This window comes from Molossus molossus, unplaced genomic scaffold (assembly GCF_014108415.1).
Source record: "Molossus molossus isolate mMolMol1 unplaced genomic scaffold, mMolMol1.p scaffold_m16_p_1, whole genome shotgun sequence".
NCBI lineage: Eukaryota > Metazoa > Chordata > Mammalia > Chiroptera > Molossidae > Molossus > Molossus molossus.
The window spans coordinates 72,642,607-72,662,506 of NW_023425344.1; the positions used below are offsets into that span (position 1 = coordinate 72,642,607).

The window sequence follows — 19,900 nt, forward strand, 5'->3', positions numbered from 1 at the left end:
CATTAGGCTCAAATAACTAGAAGTACTAGTTAAAATCCAATTTAAACAAACAAAATACTGTAGCTTCTAATAGTCTCTCTTAGGCTATTTGGTATTACTGAGACATTAGATGTTATCAATAAATATTTGCTGTACTTAATATGACTATTGATTATTACGAGATTTTGCTTAAGAAAAAATATCAAGGGTTGTTAATTTTGTTACAACCACCAACTAGCCATGATAGCTGTGCTTGGTTGTCTTGAGTAGCTGTCCCTTGACTGTACAATAAATAGTACCTATTTTTTAGGCTTGTGATCATTAAATTAGATTATCTGTATTGACTGACTTTTAACAATGAGAATATATACAGGCTTTACTTTTTTTGTTTTGTTTTCCTTTCCATTGAATAATTGGGATGACACTGGTTAACAAAATTATACAGGTTTCAGTTGCACAATGCTAATTATCTGTACACTGCATTGTGTGTTCACCACATCAAGTTTCTGTCTATCACCATTTATTCCCACCTAGGCCCTCCCCTCCCCCACAACAAGATTTTACAGTTAATGATTTTTGGGTTTTTTTTAAGCACAAAGGCCTGGATAGGATACTGCAGTGTATTTCCTCAGGTATTCGGGCTCCAAGGTTTGACCCCGCCCACAGCCCCACAGCGGCTGTGCAAGCCCGCAGGTGGTCTGAACAGGGAGGTGCGGGCAGGGCGGCCAGAAGGCCAAGTGGCAGCTGCTCTTCCCGGCTCCCAGAGGCCCTGCGTGGGACAGAGCAGTAGAAGGCGCGGGTGGAACACATTGTAGCGGACGCCTGGGCTTTCCTGGGGCTCTGCAGGACATTGGGAAGAACAGCTACACCATCCCGGGGTGTGGTCAGCGAGATACCGTGTGCAGGTGACTCCCCCTCCTGCCCTACAGGCTGCCTTTTGAGGAGCCCTTAATACCTGCGACCGGTGCCTGAGTTTCCCAAGAAAACTGGAGCCTCCAGCCCAGACCGAGTACAGGCACTTGCCGACCAGCTGGAAGCAGAGTGTGTTGGGACGCCACGCTGAAAACAAGAACCAGAAATGGTTAACGTGAGCCCATCAGTTCAACTCCTCCACACATTCCTGGTTTCCATCTGCCCCCGAAGCCCACACCCCCACGAGAAGCAGTAGAACACGCACGAACACCCGCCGGTGATCCTGAGGACGCGGAATTCGGTTCCTTCCTGTTCTGGAGAAACCCTGTGCCTGATATTGATTGTGACCTGCAGGAGCTGCTGATTGAGAAGGGGAGGATGTTCCAAGTGAGGAGGAGAAGGAAGAGAATGGCCCTGAAGAAGGGAAAGATGAAGGTAGTGATGACAGTGGCGGTGATTCCCCGCAGCAGCAGCAGCAGACCCAGCGGGACTGGGAGCAGTGCACCGTCTTACAGGCGCTGAATCCCGGGGCCGGCGGTATTCGGTATTCCCGTTCTCTTCTCACTCCCCGTGGGGGCAAATATGCCCTTAACCTTCATCTGACTGAAGACCTGCTCTTGCCTCAACTGCGGCTGTTCTGCAAGGTCAGGCAGAAAACTGATGTGTTTGCCCCTGACTACACAGCTGTGGTATCTCCCTTTGCAGAGAACACATCTCCAGCCAGTCATCCACCCTGCGCGCCTAGACAGCCCTTCGGGAGCCGGGAGGAGACGGGTAAATCCTAATCCTCCCAGACAGAAGTTTGTGAAGAAAAGGTGATGTGCAAGCCCCACAGGCAAACTCCACGGCTGCTGTAGCTGGGGGAGTTCTGGTGGCCCAGTTCCCCAGCTGCTCCCGCTCCAGAACCATCTGGACGGAGAGAATGGGCTGGGCTTCTGCACGCGGCTTCACGGCTCCTGTGGAGCGCTCGCTGTGTTGGGTTTGTGGTGGAACTCAGTCCCGCCGTGGCCTGTGAGCCTGCATGGAGTTGGGATTCCTGCCATGTTGAAGGGAATTTGATGAAAACAGAAAGAACAGTGCCTTGGAGCAAATCTTTCACCTTGAAAGGAGGGAACTGCCAAGTGATAATATTTTTTCTAATAAATGTGGTTGTAAGCTTTAAAAAAAAAAAAAAAAAAATCAACCAGTACCTGATTCACAGAAAGTTGACAGAGTTTGTTTTCACAAGTCTTTCAAATAGTGCTATGGGATATGCCAATCAGAGTGCTACACTTAATTGGATACTAAATCTGAATCTTTGATACGTGTTTCTGCTTCAATCCAATTTACCTCCATTTTCCAAGACCAGAATGAAAGAAATGATGAATGAATGAAAGCCTATGGAGCTGACATTTTTCTGAAAATCCTCTACATGCTATTATTAATCCTTTCTCAGTAACCGTGGAGAGGAAATTTTGTGAGAACCTAGCAAATGCATTTAATAATGTACGTGTTCTGGGCCAAAACCGATTTACTCAAAAATATTTTTTTCATTTAGTCCCAAATTTCTTTCTCAGTGATAAGTGACATTAGACATTAATAAGCAATGAGACTCTATCATATCTTTTTTAATTTTGGTTATATAAAACTCATATGTATATAACAGATCGTTGTTTTTAAGACAGTAGAATGTTGTATTTTCATCCTCACCAATCCCTAACTCCATGTTTCCTCAATGCTTCCAAATTGAAGAAATGCATGGGGGGTCTCAGATCGTAGAGTTTCTATCACTACGTGGTTAAATCCCCCTTCCACTGTGACAGGCCCAGCAGTTTGCAGAGGTGGGATGTAAGAAGGGTGTCCAGGAGAGAAAAGGGAAGCAGCACCACTCTGGCCAGTTTCCCAGCAGAGTGCAGGAGATGGGAGCTGGGCAAGAAGAGGGGCGTTAGACTGAAATACCCACCAAGGGTAGAGGGCCTGATGCTTCTCTTCTCCTTAGCATCTCTGAGAGGAGTTCCCTGGTCACAGCAGGCTCTGTACCAACAGAGAAGACCTCAGATGGTTGGGAAGCCAGAGCTGCATGGTTAGGGGAAAGCAAGGGTTCGAGCTTCCTTCCTAGGCCTCTCCTGCTCCCACGTGATGTGAATGCTGAGTTAGAGCCCACAGATGACTCTAGGGACCCTCCACGTATGTGATGTCATTGCAGTGCCTGAAGGGCTACAGAATAGTTTGGAGATGGATGAAGGAAATGGCAGAAGGTAGAGAAGGTACACAGCTCCTCAGAGAGACAAAGGAGGCCAGGTCAGCAGGGAGAAGCCCACAAGCCCTAAAGGAAATGAGAAAGACATGAGCCAACTTTAGCAAACTTAACACCTCTGCCAACTTCAGCAGCCCGGGCCCATTGCACCTCAAAGGAGAGTTGCCAGAGCAAATCCAAAGACCAGCAAGAGGCCAGGGCCCTCGCCCCCAAAATCTCAATACAGAGGATACAGAGTCATCCCCCAAAAGTCCTAATGCCATCTTTGAAAAGAGCAGGAGAAACAGCAGGAATCGAAGGATTGAGTAATTCTCTCCAGTAAATTGAGCTAAAGCTGGAGACATGCTAAATTATTAGATCAGATTAAATTTTAAATCATACTGAGCTAATTTTAGTTTTGTTCTAGCTCTTCAGAGGGCCCAGTCCTCCGGAGGAAGATCAATTAAGTTACAAAAGAAAAGCTACATTTTCTTTGCACACCCAAATTGTACTATGAATAAATTTGTAATCATGCTACAGTTCTATTGTTTGATCTTTAGAGGAAATATAGCGATAACAGTTTTACTCAGACTCTCACAAATTTTGGAAACTAGAAGAGATTGCTTTCCTCTAAGTATATGGCAGAAGGAAATATGCTGGAAGGCAGACGGGAGTTCTGACCCCAGCTCAACCATTGACTCTGTGTGAGTCACTAAAAAATGTCATTTAATCTCTACAACAGTGCTTCCCAACAGATATGTCTAAGATGATGTACTAGAATATTGATAAAATATTGATCCATTCAGCCCTCCAGACAGGCAGGCAGGGCCTGCAGTGGCCGGAGCTCTCAGCCCTCTATCTCTGGCTTCCCTAGTGTGATACGTAAATAACCTCTGTGTTTTGAATATGGTAATTTGGAGGAATTTTTGTTCTGCATGATTCTGTTTTCTCATCCATAGAATGGGCAGAGGGCAGGAGACGGAATAGAGATCTTCAGTGTTTTGTATTCTAGTAGTTCATGCTTCTGTGAATGTGAGCAAGTAATTTCAATTACAAAAGAGTCACAGGCCCTGGCCAGCTTGGCTCAGCAGTTGGAGCATCAGCCTGGGTACCAAAGAGTCAGAGGTTTGATTCCATTCAAGGGCACTTACCTCGAGTGCGGTTTGGTCCTGGCCCCTGGTGCTGGAGGCAACCAATGGATCTCTTTCTCTCTCTCTCTCTCTCTCTCTCTCTCTCTCTCTCTCTCTTTATCTCTACCTCTACCTCTGTCTCCCTCCTTCCCTCTCTCTCCCTCTCTCACACTCTATTCTTAGATAAATGAAAAAATATCCTCGGATGAGGAATTAAAGAAAGAAAATTAGAAAGGAACCTATAGACTGTTATAGTATTCAAAGGCAAAATCAAAATTACCTATGTGGGAAATTTACATCCAACTTTTGGCAAACCATTTTGTTATAAGTAAATTAATTTGAAAATCAATTTTTAGAGTAGTGATTAAGGGATGGTAAGTGATCAATAATTAGTGCATTTCTTGCAGGCAAATGAGGCTATTAACTTCCAAGTAAGTGAAAAGCTTTTCAAAATGAATACCTCAAACCTTCTGAGTATTTTTATTTGAATATGAAAGATTTTGCTTCCCTGCTCATTCCCCCTGAAACTTGCTCATTTATATCAATAAAGAATGTAATGCATACTGGGTTGATCTATTAGCCATTTTCAAGTTGAAGCTAGGTTTTATGGACTTCTGAGACTTTTCTGTTCAATGAAATTACAAATGTTGTAATACTTTTGGACAAAAGAAGGAAAAGCAATGTTCTTGTCGGCGAATAAATCACTGATTGATTCGTCTGGGAATATAAACTGTCTGTTAAGCAGTATGTCCCAGAACTGATCCAAAGGAAAAATGGTTGTCTCATGTGCTGACAGTAATAGTTCTAGCTTTTGAGTTTTGATGGCCTACTAAGTGCCAAGCAATAATCAAGATGCTTTTGTGTGTGGACTCGTTAATTTTCACCATAATAACTAGAAAATAAGTATTACTATAACCACTCTGAGGTAAAAAAAAAAAAAAAAATGGAAGGAATTTTTCTGACCACACTCCAAGAAGAGATTTAACACATGCCATTGTTCATCACAGTCTACTATCCAACAGTATTTCTAATGGTTTAAATGTTTACTACATGAAGTTTATACTTCATGCCTTTCAAACCCACAGCCATGCCTGCAGTAACACTTTGCTCTCTATGAGCAAAGACTGCCATCTTGTGGAAGTTGCACGTATAACAAAAACTATCATTCTATAGAACTAAAAATTTTCATTGCATTAAGAATTTTGCAACTAAATTATTGCATTGTTACACACACACACATATACACACACACATCGATGTTGCTTATAGTGAATTAAAAGGCAAAACTTTCCTTTAGGTGTTATTTTAAGTCTCATTGAAAGGTGGGAGTGTTTTTGAATATTTGAAAAGAAAAAAATGTCTCTTCATGTATTATAAGGACTCGTCCCATTCGCCTTTAAGGAAGTGCATTAGACTGTGCTAACCTTTTTTATCTAATCTTTAAATTGGTTTAAATAGTAACAAAGAGAATGTAGTGAAACCTTTTGATGAAATTTCTAGGAGCGCTACATCTTTTAGCTAAAATGTATAGCAAAACTCTGGGCTTAGAGACACTTTCATTCCCTTCCTATACTTCTATTCCATGAAAGCCAATATCCTGGAATCTGTTGTGGGCTAGTCAGAGTTGGACTGGGGGATCCTATGGCCCGTGTGCTCTGTGTGCCCCAGAGATGAGGTCCCCCTGCAGTGCCTTAGCCACTGTGCCTCAATGACCGTGAGATGAACCATGTGTAGAGATCTCTGTGGTATGATAGAGATCAAGACCTGGTACTGTTAGAATCAAAATGGGTGACATAGACTCTGTATTCTTCCGATGACTTCTTAAAACCACAGCATTTCTAGGTGTAGAAATAATAAAGACACATTGTCGGTGATGCCAGACACTGCTGAAGAGATAGTGTAGGCCATCATCAGTTCCTGAATGAGTATGTGAATGAATGAAAGAATAAATTAACATGAATGGAGGGCATTAAAAAGAGATGATTTCACGGTGTTGCCCAGGCCATTCTGGCTGAATGTGCAGTTGTGGTTTAACAAAAATTTTCTACCCAAGAAAGTGTCTGGCCTAAAATCACTTTCTAATATTTATTGAATGGATAAGGGAATAGGAGAGAATGGAATAAATTAGAAAATAGCATCAATGATAAGAAAAAGGTAGACTCTTAGAGCAGGCTCCATTTACCAAAAGCAGTTGAGTATATTCAGTCAATACGTATGTGCTTGCTCTGTTGGGCGGAATGGAAGATGGTGAGCACACAGGCGTTAGCCAAGTAGCCACAGGTAATCACGAATGATGATACGCACTATGAAGGGAAACTCTTCCACTTCCACAGACACTAATATCGGGCGGTGGGCACAGGAGGGTAGGGGAACCAGGGAGCTCATTTTGTGCCCAGATGTATTCACATTAAGCAAATGCTGTCATAGTTTCCTTTTATTCCTACATGTTCCCATAAACTCAAATTTAAAAAGAATTTTTTTTTAGATATGAGTGAATTTTTCCTTTAAGATACTCAGTGGTATCCAGCCTACCTAGTGTCTTTAGGTAGGCAAATACCTAGAAAGTTGCTAATGTCACTGAAACAGTATTCAGTGACAAGCCAAGCAAGCAGGTTGATGTTGTGATTACGTGTGTGTGACACCTAACACTGTCGCAGATTACGACAAGTAGTTGTTCCTTTGGATCAAGGCGCTACTTCTCGAGTGCATTCCTCAAATCTCTAGCTCTACGGGTTAAGTTATTGGAGGAGAACAATGAGAAAAGGGGAACAAAAGTCAGACAAGTTTAGGAAATGCTGAATTAAACAAAATCACGTATGTTTTCTTACCTGCAAGTCTTCTTATAGCCTTTACTAGCTGACTTTTTGTAAATTTCCAAGAGGGTATTTTTTTTTAAGTTAATGGCCATGAGACGGACCCTTTTCTTGCCAAAGCCCTCTAGGTACTAGTCCCACGGAAGGCCCTTTTAGAAATTCTGTGTTTTCTAAATGCGAATGACTGTGTCTAGGATGGAGGCTGGAATGAAGGTGATCCATTTATATTATGAATCCATTAATAGTCATAATGATTTTAGTAAATTTAATTCATCAAATTAACTGCTATTTTTTAAAGCAACACTGAAACAACAGAATGTTAGATCAGTTTCCTGAGAAAGAAGTCCAGGTTGTCATGGACAACAGTGTGTTGATTGGGAGTGGGGTGAAAGAGGTCACAGAGGGGATAAATGATGATGGTGATGGAAAAAATAAAGTGAAAATTTAAGAAGAACATCATAACCAAAAAAAGTCCAGGTTGTGAGTGAGGTTCCTGGAGTGTCAGCAGGGGGCGCTGTGGGTGAGACTGTGGGAATACTCAAAGGAATACTTCCTTACTCAGGTTGAATGTTGATCCTGCCCCCAACATGTTCGTTTAGCTCATTCTTACAGACCCATGGATGACATGAAACAGGTAAACAGGTAAAATATCACCAAAAGTGAATTATTTACTCCCTCCAGATAGGCATAGTTTCTCTCTAAAGTTTTTAAGCAGTTTCTCTCCAAATAATCCAAGACCCAGGGCAAGAGCGTAAGTATGGGTCCATATACTTGAAGTCTTAGTATGTAAAAGTTATATACATCAGGCTAAGCACTATCAGATAAAGCATATTCTATCCTCTTATCTTGACAAATATATCTTCCTTACCCTAGGAAGCCAGGCTTGAGTTTCTAATTTGTGACTAGCTAGGAATTCTGTACTGACTCGGCGACACAGGCATTAGGCTCTGGGCCCCTCTCTCCCACATCTAGCTGTGTCCTGCACAGGGAAGGGCCTACCACACAAAGGTGTGTGCACCTGAGCACGCCCAGCCCCACTCTCCAAACACCACCCCTATGAGCTCGTGTGCACCCACAGCCGTGAGATCTGCTCTCAGGAGATAACACACGGGATAGAGCGTTTACGCGTCCTGGATGAGCACTCTGAGCTGTTAGGGCAAGAAATTCTAGGGGACCCTGAAGATGGTGCTCACCCCGGACAGGCTGGTAGCTTTGGCGCTGATTGGTCGTGCCCTGGGAGAATGGGTGCAGCTGAGGGGGAGGGCCGGAGCGAGGCAGGTCTTAGCGCCAAAAGAGTACTTGGAATTGAGAATAAAGCCCCTGTGAATATCACACTGAAAAAAAAAACTGCAGTCTTTGCAGCTACCCCCAGCCTCAGGGGGAAAGAAAAGAAGAAGAAAAAAGATATTTCTTATTTGAATTTAACTACTTCTGAAAGCCTCTGGTCAACTTTTCTTCTTGTTCTCCAAGGTAAGATTATTTCCCCTTTGGCACTGAAAGGGAACCTAGATCAGTTGTGTGAAAAACCAAAAATGAAATATTTTATCAACTTCAAATTTGTCCCAAGGCTTTCTCCCACACTGTGTTAAATAATAGAAGTCTTTTTAATTGAATTTCTTTGTGTGAAGCATATGCTGGGCGACATTATGCCAGCCTCTTGCTCTAAGCGGCAAAGCGTTCTTCATAAAAGCATTAAGACCCGGAGTGTCATTCTGCATGTAGGGAAGGAACACTGAACTGCAGCAGCTTGAATCCACATAAAAACAGTGCCTCTGAAATGTAATTGTAAAAGCACGTTGCGACAAACTGGGGGTGGGGGAGATATTTTGGATTATAGAATGAAACCAAAAAAAAAGAAGAAGAAGAGATGAAGGGAGGAGGAGGGAAAGCAACATGGTACAACTGTCTGCAGAATCAAAGCCATCATGCTTTGACGGTGCTAGCATTCCATCTGCAGGCTGATCTATATATTCGTTTCTCCTGGAAGGCTACCGTCCTTTAGAGCTGGGGTTATAAATGGATGTGCTGTGGACTGAAGCAATATCTGTAACACGTGACCGTGTTCTTTACCCCAAGGATCCTGGAGCTTCAGCAGAACGGTGACATGGACATCCTGAAGCACAAGTGGTGGCCAAAGAATGGCCAGTGTGACCTGTACTCCTCAGTGGACACAAAGCAGAAAGGAGGTGCCCTGGACATAAAGAGCTTTGCAGGGGTTTTTTGTATCCTGGCTGCTGGAATTGTCCTCTCCTGCTTTATAGCCATGCTGGAGACGTGGTGGAACAAGAGGAAAGGCTCCAGGGTCCCGTCCAAAGAGGTACTTGACTGGGAGCTTGGGTACTAAGTGGAGCCAACGGGTTTGCAAGGAAGGGGAGGGAGGGTTGGGGGCGGTCCTTGTTTCTTCTTTCCTTGAAAAGTGAAGATTGATTTGTGTCATCTAAAACTTGGTAAGACCAATACCAATTTCCATTTTAGGACATCCCAGATAAATGAAGAGGAGACTATATAATGTCTGAAAGACTGATGATTTTATGTGCCATAATGGGCTTTGAAATTCTCCCAAACCTCAGGATAGAATTTAATTCAATGAAGGCTGTGATTGTGAACTTGACCAGTTCACAAAGATGCTTATCTTTTTATTTCCATTAGCTGTTTAACCTATAGGTAAATGACTTATGTCTCTAAGCTTCAGCCTAAGAAATCCAACTATACACTAAAATAATTAGAACTTTCTCTTCACCACAGTGACTGCTGCCCCCTCTCTGTTTGTAGACCTAAGAGAAGTAATGATGTGTTCAGCTCTGCTGACCCTAAGTTTAAATCCACACCATGGAATCATGTAAAATTCAATATTTCTCCTTTATTCTTGAGTTAGCTCAACTCCAAGGCCATATTAAATTTTTTCCAGAGATCTGAGAGAATGCTTACAGAATTATACATAATAGTTCTCTTAAAGTGGCGTATGTGCCTTGTTTTCATAAAAAATTATGGCATTTATAACCATCTTATTTCCGCTGGACCAAAAATGTGGAAATTTTTGAAATAATAAAATCATATTCACTAAAACTTCATGAATTAAAATGAAAACAACATAAATATGCTGAGTGATTAGATTTCTAGATGGTTCCAAAGGACAGTTTAAACCTTCTGTAACTAGACCTTGGCTAACTGATGCCTAGAGCCAGTCCTGGAAGTGTCTGCTTTAATGCACAAATAAAAATGGCTTCTCGTGTGGATACAAATTTTTGAATGTTAATGTATTCTTTGAAACATGTTATTTTCTAGCCTAAGGATTCCTTCCACCTTATATGCAAAACTGACCAGCACCTTTTAGAAGGAAAAGCCTGGCTTAGCAAAGATAAATCTTAGCTTCCTACTTGTCTGAATAATCATACATTCTAAATTAGTGAAGTGTGAACTAAAAACGAATCAGGTTTTATTGTAGTATTTTCTTTGTGGAATAAGCTTCTTATATCTCTACTGACATTGATTCAATGCAAAAGACCACATTAATGCAACATTATAGCCGAGACTTCATGTTCTCAAAAATCTGGAAATTAAGGACTCCCCAAGCTCCTTATATGTTGAATTACTATATATGATATTAAATTTTTGCATTACTATATCTGTTGATGGATGACTACATTATAGTTGCTGTGGGAACCATAAAATTATTTTTCAACCCTCTAAAGTCTCAGTGATAACACTGCATTAATGGATATTTTTATTGAATTTTGAAATGAGCAAAGAGAAGGAAAACAGTGATGCACTCAAGATATTTTTCACTTAGCACTATAATAGCACAATAAAAAAAATACATACTCTATTCTAACTCATGACAGCTAATCTAGACCTTATGAACAAATCTTTTCTTTTATGGTTAGTAGATATTTTTAAATCCTCACAAATTTGATTTATTGAACTTGGCTATAAATAAGACTGATACAAAGGACAATTTTATTTCTTGCCAGTTTTATTTTTAAAATATTGAGCTTTAATGCTCACATTTAGTGAAAATCCAAAGGGATTTATGAATTGGTTTCAACTCCAGAAATCTGAAGTTTTACTTTCTTTTTCTTTATTAAGCACCTTTTTACTAAGATTCCATTATCATAGCTCAAAGTATCTTTGATTTAGAGGCTATGTGGTATATACCTGACCCTAACCTAAAACTGCCACTCACACATCAGGACTTGTAGGGGTCTCTGTAAATCTCACTGACCTCACAATATTGCCTCATTTAGGTACTAGGGAGCTTAAGTGTATGAAGTCCCTAAATTTTAAATTGATTCTCTTGTGTTAAATGTTCCTCTGTCCAAACACTGTTTCATGTTCTCTAGACTAAGGAGAAATAACATTATAATAGTCACTAACACTCTAGTGTGAACTAGCATATCAGCATATTGTATCACTTGTCTCTAAAAATAGAAAGTTAGAGTTAGAAGTGAGGGGTGGAAAGGAATAAATATCTAACTTGTAATAAGACACCCTGAAAAAGGAAGAAGCATGTGTAAAGAAGAGGTGGGGGTGGAGGGATGAGTGGCCAAAACCATACTTTTTATTTGTACAATTTTGACTGGGTCTGTCCCTACTCTTATAGAAGGCAATTACCTACCTACTTCTCCCATATTTTGTGGTTGCATGTGGAATATGCTTGTTTTAAAACTTTTACTGCAAGAACAATATTTATTATAGATAACCTTATCTCAGAATCCTATTGGTACCCCCAGAACCTAGGACAGTGCCTGGCTCATATTAGGTGCTCAATAAATACTTGTTAAATGAATAAACCCTAAAGTTCAGTTCATTACATATCATGTTTGCTGAACTACTTTTTTTTTAACCATGGAAGCTAGTACTGATGAGAACCTTATCTTCTTTTTCTTCATCTCCAGGATGACAAGGAAATTGACCTGGAGCACCTCCATAGACGTGTAAATAGCTTGTGCACAGATGACGACAGCCCCCATAAACAGTTTTCCACCTCGTCAATTGACTTGACCCCTCTGGACATTGACACTTTGCCAACACGACAAGCACTGGAGCAAATCAGTGATTTCAGGAACACTCATATTACCACAACAACCTTTATCCCAGAGCAGATCCAGACTCTTAGCCGCACACTGTCCGCTAAAGCTGCCTCTGGTTTCGCTTTTGGCAACGTGCCTGAGCACCGAACTGGCCCTTTTAGGCACAGGGCTCCTAACGGGGGCTTTTTCAGGAGTCCTATAAAAACAATGTCATCTATTCCTTATCAACCAACTCCCACCCTGGGGCTCAATCTGGGGAGTGATCCAGACCGAGGCACCTCCATATGAGCATCAGACAAAATCTGTTCACTGTCGCTTTTGTAGGACTCCCTTTGCAAGGAGCAGCTGTGATGTTGTGGGACTAACATGGATGTAACATTCTTTTTAACCAGGATTATTAGTAACAATTCTAGTTCCTTCTCCCTCCTCCCTCCTCTATTTCTTTCTCTCTTTCCCTCTCTTCTGATACATTTCCTTCCACTTTGATTCATTACTCAATTTGTTCCCCCAGAATATAGTATACTAGGATCCTATTAGTCCGCTTTTCATATACTGTACTTCAAGTATAGGAAATGTGCACTGAGTATACTAAGAGTACATGAAGGATTAGTTTTCCATAAAGGCCTCTTACGTAACATTTCTCTGTTTTTGAAGATATAATTGCAATAACTTCCGTCTTTTACATTCTGCTGCTGCATCCATACAATGCTCCACTGCTGTTGAGTGTCCTTTAACTGTGGACCAAAGGCAACCCCTGCAGTGTCTATCAAATACTTCAAAGACCATTCAGGCCACATAATACGAGAATGCAATTTTGTAGGATTACAAAAAAGCCATTAATATGCCAGTCAAGACTACAGTTAAAATTACTCTTGCACTGCAACAGTGCATATGACCTTTATGTGATTGTACAGTATTAAAAAGTTTTTTCTCATGTACAGTAAACTTTATCATATGGCAGAAGCCTCTCTTGTGTTCAATAAATTAGTATCTCATACATATACATATATATGCACCTATAAAATGTGTATATATATTGAAAGGCGGCCATTGCTATTGCAATTCATTTAATAAAGCTTTAGTTTTAAAAAAAATAATAAAGTATTGTATACAGGAACTATGTATAGTGCAGGGGGTCTTTTCAGTTAGAAAAGGCAGGTTGCTTTAATGTTATTCTGATTCGCATTGTTTGCCACCAGAGACTATTTTATACTTTTGTTATTAAAAACATCCAGGGCGATTTAATATTTGTTCCTAGATGTAACACATTTGAATAGGTTTTGCATTTGTTACTCAGCAGTGTATAAAGCTAACCTTGATCATTTTACTTTTAATTAATTATCTAAACGGAAAAAGCTATTAGCCGAACCACATCCACAACAGTACATAGACTTCTCTAAGAGTTTAAACGTAGATCATTGAAGGTTGATAAAGTCTCTTCCAAAGCAGTAAGCCAATCAATACAACTGTAGTTTGGGGAGAGGTGGGAGCCCTTAAAAAAAATATATTGATGTGGCCTTAATGACTGTCATACATTATCCTAAAGAAGAAAATAGAATAACCATCCTGGGCTCTCCACTTGACCCCCTTTTTTATTCAGTTCTATTTGGAGGAGTTACGTATTTTTTACAGTAGTGCCAAGTGTATAGAAGGATGACAGCAAAAACAGTGCCTCTTTGTGCACAACCCTTTTAAAGTAGCATTCTTACCTGTTAGAGATGTAGAATGAACTTTGTTTGTAATCCTTAAATTACGCTGTGATAAGTAGGAAGCAAGAATTTATCCTGTGTTCTTAGCAGCCATACACTTATTTTAATCTAATTCATTCTGTGGCTAGGATTGATGTAGGAATCAACCTATGTGATTTGCTTTAGGAGAAATTAAAAGGTATATTCTTAAGGTATATTATATTTTGATGCTATTTCTGTTCTGGGGAGCATCTTGTACTGTCACTGTTTTTGTACTAAATCTTCAAATATTGTCTACTGTGTAAGGCAGAAAAATTTCTTATCATGCAAAAACCATTTTGTTTCCAGGGTAACAAGTACCTAAGTGCATGCACAACTTGTTTTCCCTTGTAACATTCATGATCTCATCCACGACTCTGATTTTAAAACAAGAAAAAATCTTTACAAAAATCTATAGAGGGACATACCAGATGTTTCAGTGATTTTAGCTATCAAACTGTTAATCATGTACAATATTTAAAATAGGCCTATTTTGATGTATTGCCTATTATACAAATACACAAAACACTTTTTGGAGGCCTCGGTTATGAGTGGCAGAGCTTTCTGTGTATAATTTGTCTAAATAATTTGTCTAATAAAAATGTTTTCTAAACTTGCTCTCATACCATTGAAGTCTTAACTATAAAATTTGAAAATGCTTACTCCCTCACATATTGAACTGAATTTTTCTAAAAATTTATCTGAAGTTAATTAAAGCATAAAGTACATTAAGTTGTACTAGCAGAACTTTGCCACAATGAGTGGCTCTCTAAAAACAATACTAAGTGATGTCCTAAACCAATGAAAGACTGCTTTTCTGCTATTTGAGACTATTTGAGCAAACACAATATTTGTTTTCTTTTATAAATGTCTCTGTGAGCACTTTTTGGGGAGAGATTTATCCTGTTTCATGTAAACGATGCAAACGTTATAATAGCAGAATGAGGGTTTGTTGCATCAAAAAAAAGAAAATTAAAGGTAATTATTAAACTTAGAATTTATGTATTAATAATTGCTTTGCTGTTAGAGAAATATTCATCATGCTGAATCTATTAATTTGAAAATTAATTGCCTCTAAATTCTAATATATTACTGCATCTGAACAGTATTTAATTCATCTAGCATTTAGCTTACTGAATGGTTTTCTATCTAAAATATATTCAATTTAGATTAAAATTTCTGCTGTTCTAAAATTCCAGTAAACATGACGTTTTTAGATGTTGGAACCAGGAGAAACTATAGAGATCTAGACCATCTCCCTCATTTTACAAATAAGGGAACATAAGATGCCAAGAAGCTGAGACTTGCCCACAAGTTTGACAATGTGAGACTTAAAACTGGGTCTTTTTTTTCTTTTTTTTTAACTCTGCCATGTCACATGCAGTCACATTCACAGGTTCTCATGGATTGTAAATGTAGGGGTGGCTCAGGTACAATTCCTCCACCCACTCCTCTGGCCCAGCCTAGGCTGCAAATCCCCAGGACCCTTCCTGTCTGGGATCACACAGAGCACCCATTTCAACTGCTCCTTTCACATGTGAGAAAGTGAGTGCCTCCTGCTACTTGCCCAAGGTCATGGCTCTTGACAGCAATCAGTCCAGGTCCTGCTCTGTCTACTCACTGCTACTTCCTTTAGTCTGTTTGTCCTGGTTCCCACCACTTACGCCAACCTGGCTATTTCAAAACAAGACAAATACCTTATGTCCGTGTGCTTTCTTCTTCTCAGATAACCAATATATTCCTTCAGTGAATCACTAAGAGAACAAGTTGTCACTTTCAATCACTCAGAACTTATGCACAGGTTTTGATTTAACTATATATTAGAAAATTGTAAGACCTCCTTTCTTCATACATATCAAACTACAGGCAATTTGTCATTTTCTTAATTATGCTATTTTTTATTTCATTTAGTTTGGGATTGGTTGTGAACTGAATAAATACTTTTAAAAATAGACTTTACTGAATGGTACTTTGCTTCATCAATGAAAAAGAAAAAAATTGAGAATTTTCATATAGCCAACAAAATGCTTTCTAAGCCACACTAACAAATTATTAGTTATCTAATTAGCATATTATTAGTTTTTTATAATCAGAATATTTATAATAGTGATACATATTCTGTATTATGACATAGTACATAAGGCAGAACTAAGAACTTTTGTGCTAGTAAACATAGGTTTTATCCTTAAACATACGTTTCATGATAATCGATAAAACACAAGAGGCTCACTAAAATGTGGCTTTCTTCTACAATGTTTTTATTTCTAAAAACAAATCCTATTCCCAATCCTGTGATCAGATACTAATAAATGGCTAGTAATTATGGGCATAGTTACTATTTCAACAAATGTTAATACGTATCTTCCCGTGAGAGAGCATATATGAGCTCCCTTGGGTGGAAATGACTTACCTGATACTGAAAAATCAGGAAATAAAGCTACTTAGATCCATTTCATTCAGTCCTATGAGTGCTGCTGAACACCTGTTACGTGAAAGGCTCTGTGCTAAGCAGTCCCCGGTGGCAGAAATGAAGATACAAGTTTCGGAATGGTTCTGGATGGGTTCTACCCCCGACTCCTTTCCTTGCCCCATAGCAACAGGCAGATACAGATGGCATCTTACAGACTTTCTGAGGTGGCACAATGAGTCACCCCAAATCAGCACAGCCATCTTTGGGCCCAGACAATCCCACTGACTGGAACAACCCATCTTGGTAGTTCTCAAAGGCTGAGTCTGTCCTTAGATTCAGATTACCTCCCCAGGGAAGACTTGGATATTTCCCAAGATGCCAGACCAGGAGGCCAAATTTTCAGAAATGTGAAAATTACCATAAGCCAGAGGTATCAATGCCTGCTACCATTCAGAGAGTGACTCCTACCCTCAGGTGTCCAGTTCGCAATGACACAGACAGCAGCACTATATTCTATCCCTGCAGGGCTCATGGTGATAGGGCTCTACAGGGTTTTTGCTTCCAACCGACCAACTCAGTCAATCTTGTCCAGGCTACTTCTCAACTTTTTTGTTGTTGTTAATCCTCAGCTGAGGATATTTCCCCGCTGGTTTTCAGATAGAGTGGGAGGGGATGTGAGGCAGACACATGGATTGGTTGCCTCCCACATGTGCCCTCACAAGGACCAGGGATCGAACCTGCAACCCAGGTACGTGCCCTTGACCAGGAATCAAACCCACAACCCTTTGGTCCACTGGCCAACGCTCTGACCGCTGAGCCCAACAGGCCAGGGCTACTTTTCAACATCTAATAACTTTTATTTATATTGCAACCAAAGCTCCTGTCATCTCAGACGCAGGCTACCCAGTGACCAAGGAGCCTGATGAATGTATTGTGTTTTGCGGACTCCCCACCATAACAACGGCCTCCAGCCCACACACACGGCCGGAAGGACAGACGCTTCGTGGAAGCTCGGTTTTCTCGAGCTGCAGAGGCGGCCTCGGTCCCAGCAGCACAGCCCAGCCTGCGGGCACGCGGAGCCGCCTGGGGCGGCCTCACCTTCCCGCCCGAATCTCCCAAACGCCGCGTCCTCCGCGCCCTGGTTTGTTTCCCTGCACTCCTCGTAACAAAGAACTCGTTCAAATTTGAGAATTTTTTTGTTGCTATCTAAGCGCTCTTCCCTGATTTGTTATTACATATAACTGAGAATCAGGTGGCACTTTTTGACTGACTTTGCACGTTTCCTGGAGTTCAACGCGCATCTGGACACGTTCCCGCCGCAGGCTGCTGTCTGGCCCCGGCGAGGTGTGAGGCCTGGCTTCCTTCGGGAGCAATCCGGGCTCCCACCTCCGGACGGCCACTGTTTCAAAAGAAACGATCTGTGATGTGATCGAAATTCACAAAATTTTCAGGACAATATTCATTCTCATTAATTAAAAACGAATTAAGCTTTCCTAACAACTGCTTTAGCAGAAGCAACATATGTCACAAAATCAAAGAATAACATAACATCAGAATCAAAGAAAGGTTGAGAAACATTGCTTTTAGTAAATATTTTGCCTGTCACAAGATTGGGAACAGGAGGAGAAGGCAAAGTTTAATTCTTAAAGTTGTCATATTTTATTTTTAAATTGAGGTTACTGAAATATTTTAGGAACTCAGTACCCTACATCTGTGGCTATTTTTAATTTTTAAAATTGGGCATCAATAAACAAATCATAGCGTGTGTATTCCATACACAAAAAATTCATAATAGGGGGATCTCTAAGAATTAGTTTGTACAATGTAGTAAAATAAGATTTAATTACAAAAATTTTAGTTATATGAAACTTTTCAGGATCACAGCCATTTGCTGGAGCAAGGGTACCTGTATCTATTGCACACTAGACAAATAAGGAATTGATAGTTCATATGAACATCCTCTCCAGAAATATATTAAAGTTGACTTTCAAATCAATGTTAGCCCTCTATTATCTGTTTTTGAAATTTGGCTAAAAGATTATTTTTAGTAATAAAAACATTAAAATTAAGTTGAAAATCGAGGCGTCACATAGCCAGCTCATCTCATTTGACTCTTTTATTCTAGAAGTGGTTATTGACTACCTAACATGCTCAAGTACTTCTCTAGGCAATGCTTAAAAAAGCTTTGAACATTAGTTGTTAGATGGATTATAATAACATTACATATCTAATTGACATTAAATATCAAATACAGAGCTTCATTCACCCATACTGTTTTTTTAATTAGTACAATACTTCTTTCCAAATCAACATGTTAAAATAAGTTAAAAATAACTAAGCCGGCCGGCCAGTGTGGGTCAGTGGTTGAGCATCAACCCATGCACCAAGAGGTCACTGGTTCGATTCCCAGTCAGGGCACATGCCCAGGTTGTGGGCCCGATCCCCAGTGGGGGACATGCAGGAGGCGGCTAATTGATGTTTTCTCTCATTGATGTTTCTATCTCTCTCTCCCTCTCCCTTCCTCTCTCTCTAAAATCAATAAAGAAAAGAATTTTTTTTTAATAATAGTAACTAAGCAGTACAGCAAGATAGACATGTAATTGGGACTCCTAGATTCAATGCTGCATAACTAAGCATTTTAAAACTTTTTTCACTCACTCAGATTTCTCAATGGAAATATTATGTTTTAAAAAATGACTTTATAAAATGTATACAGTACCACTTCCCACATGTGTGGCCTCCAAAGTGTTTGATGTGTCCAATTAACATGGTAAGTCCTATAACACAGCTCAATCACCAATTAATATATTTCAATTCATTCTTTCTTGTTCATCATTAAACAAAGTTTTCAATTCTTATTCCATCATAATGATTTTGTATCTCTTTAAAAAAAAAAAATACTACTAGTACCCATGCATAAACTTTAATAAGGGTGAAGAGAGAATGTTAGGAATGAAACAATCACACAGGATTAGTCAGTCCATGGAACTAACAAATAATATTGAATGAATGTCAACTATAATTGAAAAATTGTAAAATGTTGAAAAAAAAGATCAGTCCATCAGCGAACACTTTCTGAGCACCTACTATGAGCAAGGCACCCTAGGGCAGAGATCTCCTAGCTGGTGTGCCAAGGCACACCCCCGGGCCCAAAGCCGTTCTAGAGCTGAGGCATGGATCCCCACTCTCTGAGTGCGGTGGGGTGAGCCCCCGGCCAGAATCTGCCCATGAGCAGTTGTCTGCATTGACATCTGGCCTTTCCTTGGAGAGCTTCCAAAGTGAGAGAAACAAAATACAAACATTTGAAAAGTTAAACAAAAATTCATGGTTTGAATAACATCAGAAGACAATAATGTTAGTTATATCATGATTCAGAGTGCATTTAATTGTCAAATTAGTGCCAGACAGAAAATCTTTTATGGATGGTTTCATGGAATAAGTGGAAATTGAGCCTAATCAGAAGGGAGAGGTCAGAAGAATGCAAAGGGGCATCAAGGCAGAGGGCGGAAGGGTGAGCCAGGAGCCCACGATGTCTGGAAGGAGCCTCGTGTCCAGAAATAGCAGGAAGTAAAGCATTGGGGAGATTGTGGAAAGCCGCTAAGCTGCACTCAAGATGATACTGCATCACGTTCATTCGTTCATGCACGTGTTCATGTATTCAACGTGCTCACTGAGGCCCCACTA

The 19,900-nt window shown here is 40.2% G+C and overlaps 1 protein-coding gene across 2 annotated transcripts in view; it reads left to right on the forward strand.

The window, feature by feature from the left end:
- GRID2 (glutamate ionotropic receptor delta type subunit 2) overlaps positions 1–14,429 on the forward strand; it is a 1,393,668-nt gene extending 1,379,239 nt beyond the window's left edge. The window contains exons 15-16 of one of the 2 annotated variants that reach the window (XM_036259309.1): positions 9,126–9,366; positions 11,945–14,429. In XM_036259309.1, the coding sequence (XP_036115202.1) occupies positions 9,126–9,366; positions 11,945–12,367 (664 nt within the window). In that variant the 3' untranslated portion in view covers positions 12,368–14,429. The remainder of the gene's footprint in view (positions 1–9,125; positions 9,367–11,944) is intronic. The other variant, XM_036259315.1, reaches the window with a different exon arrangement.
- The last annotated feature ends 5,471 nt before the right edge of the window (positions 14,430–19,900 follow it).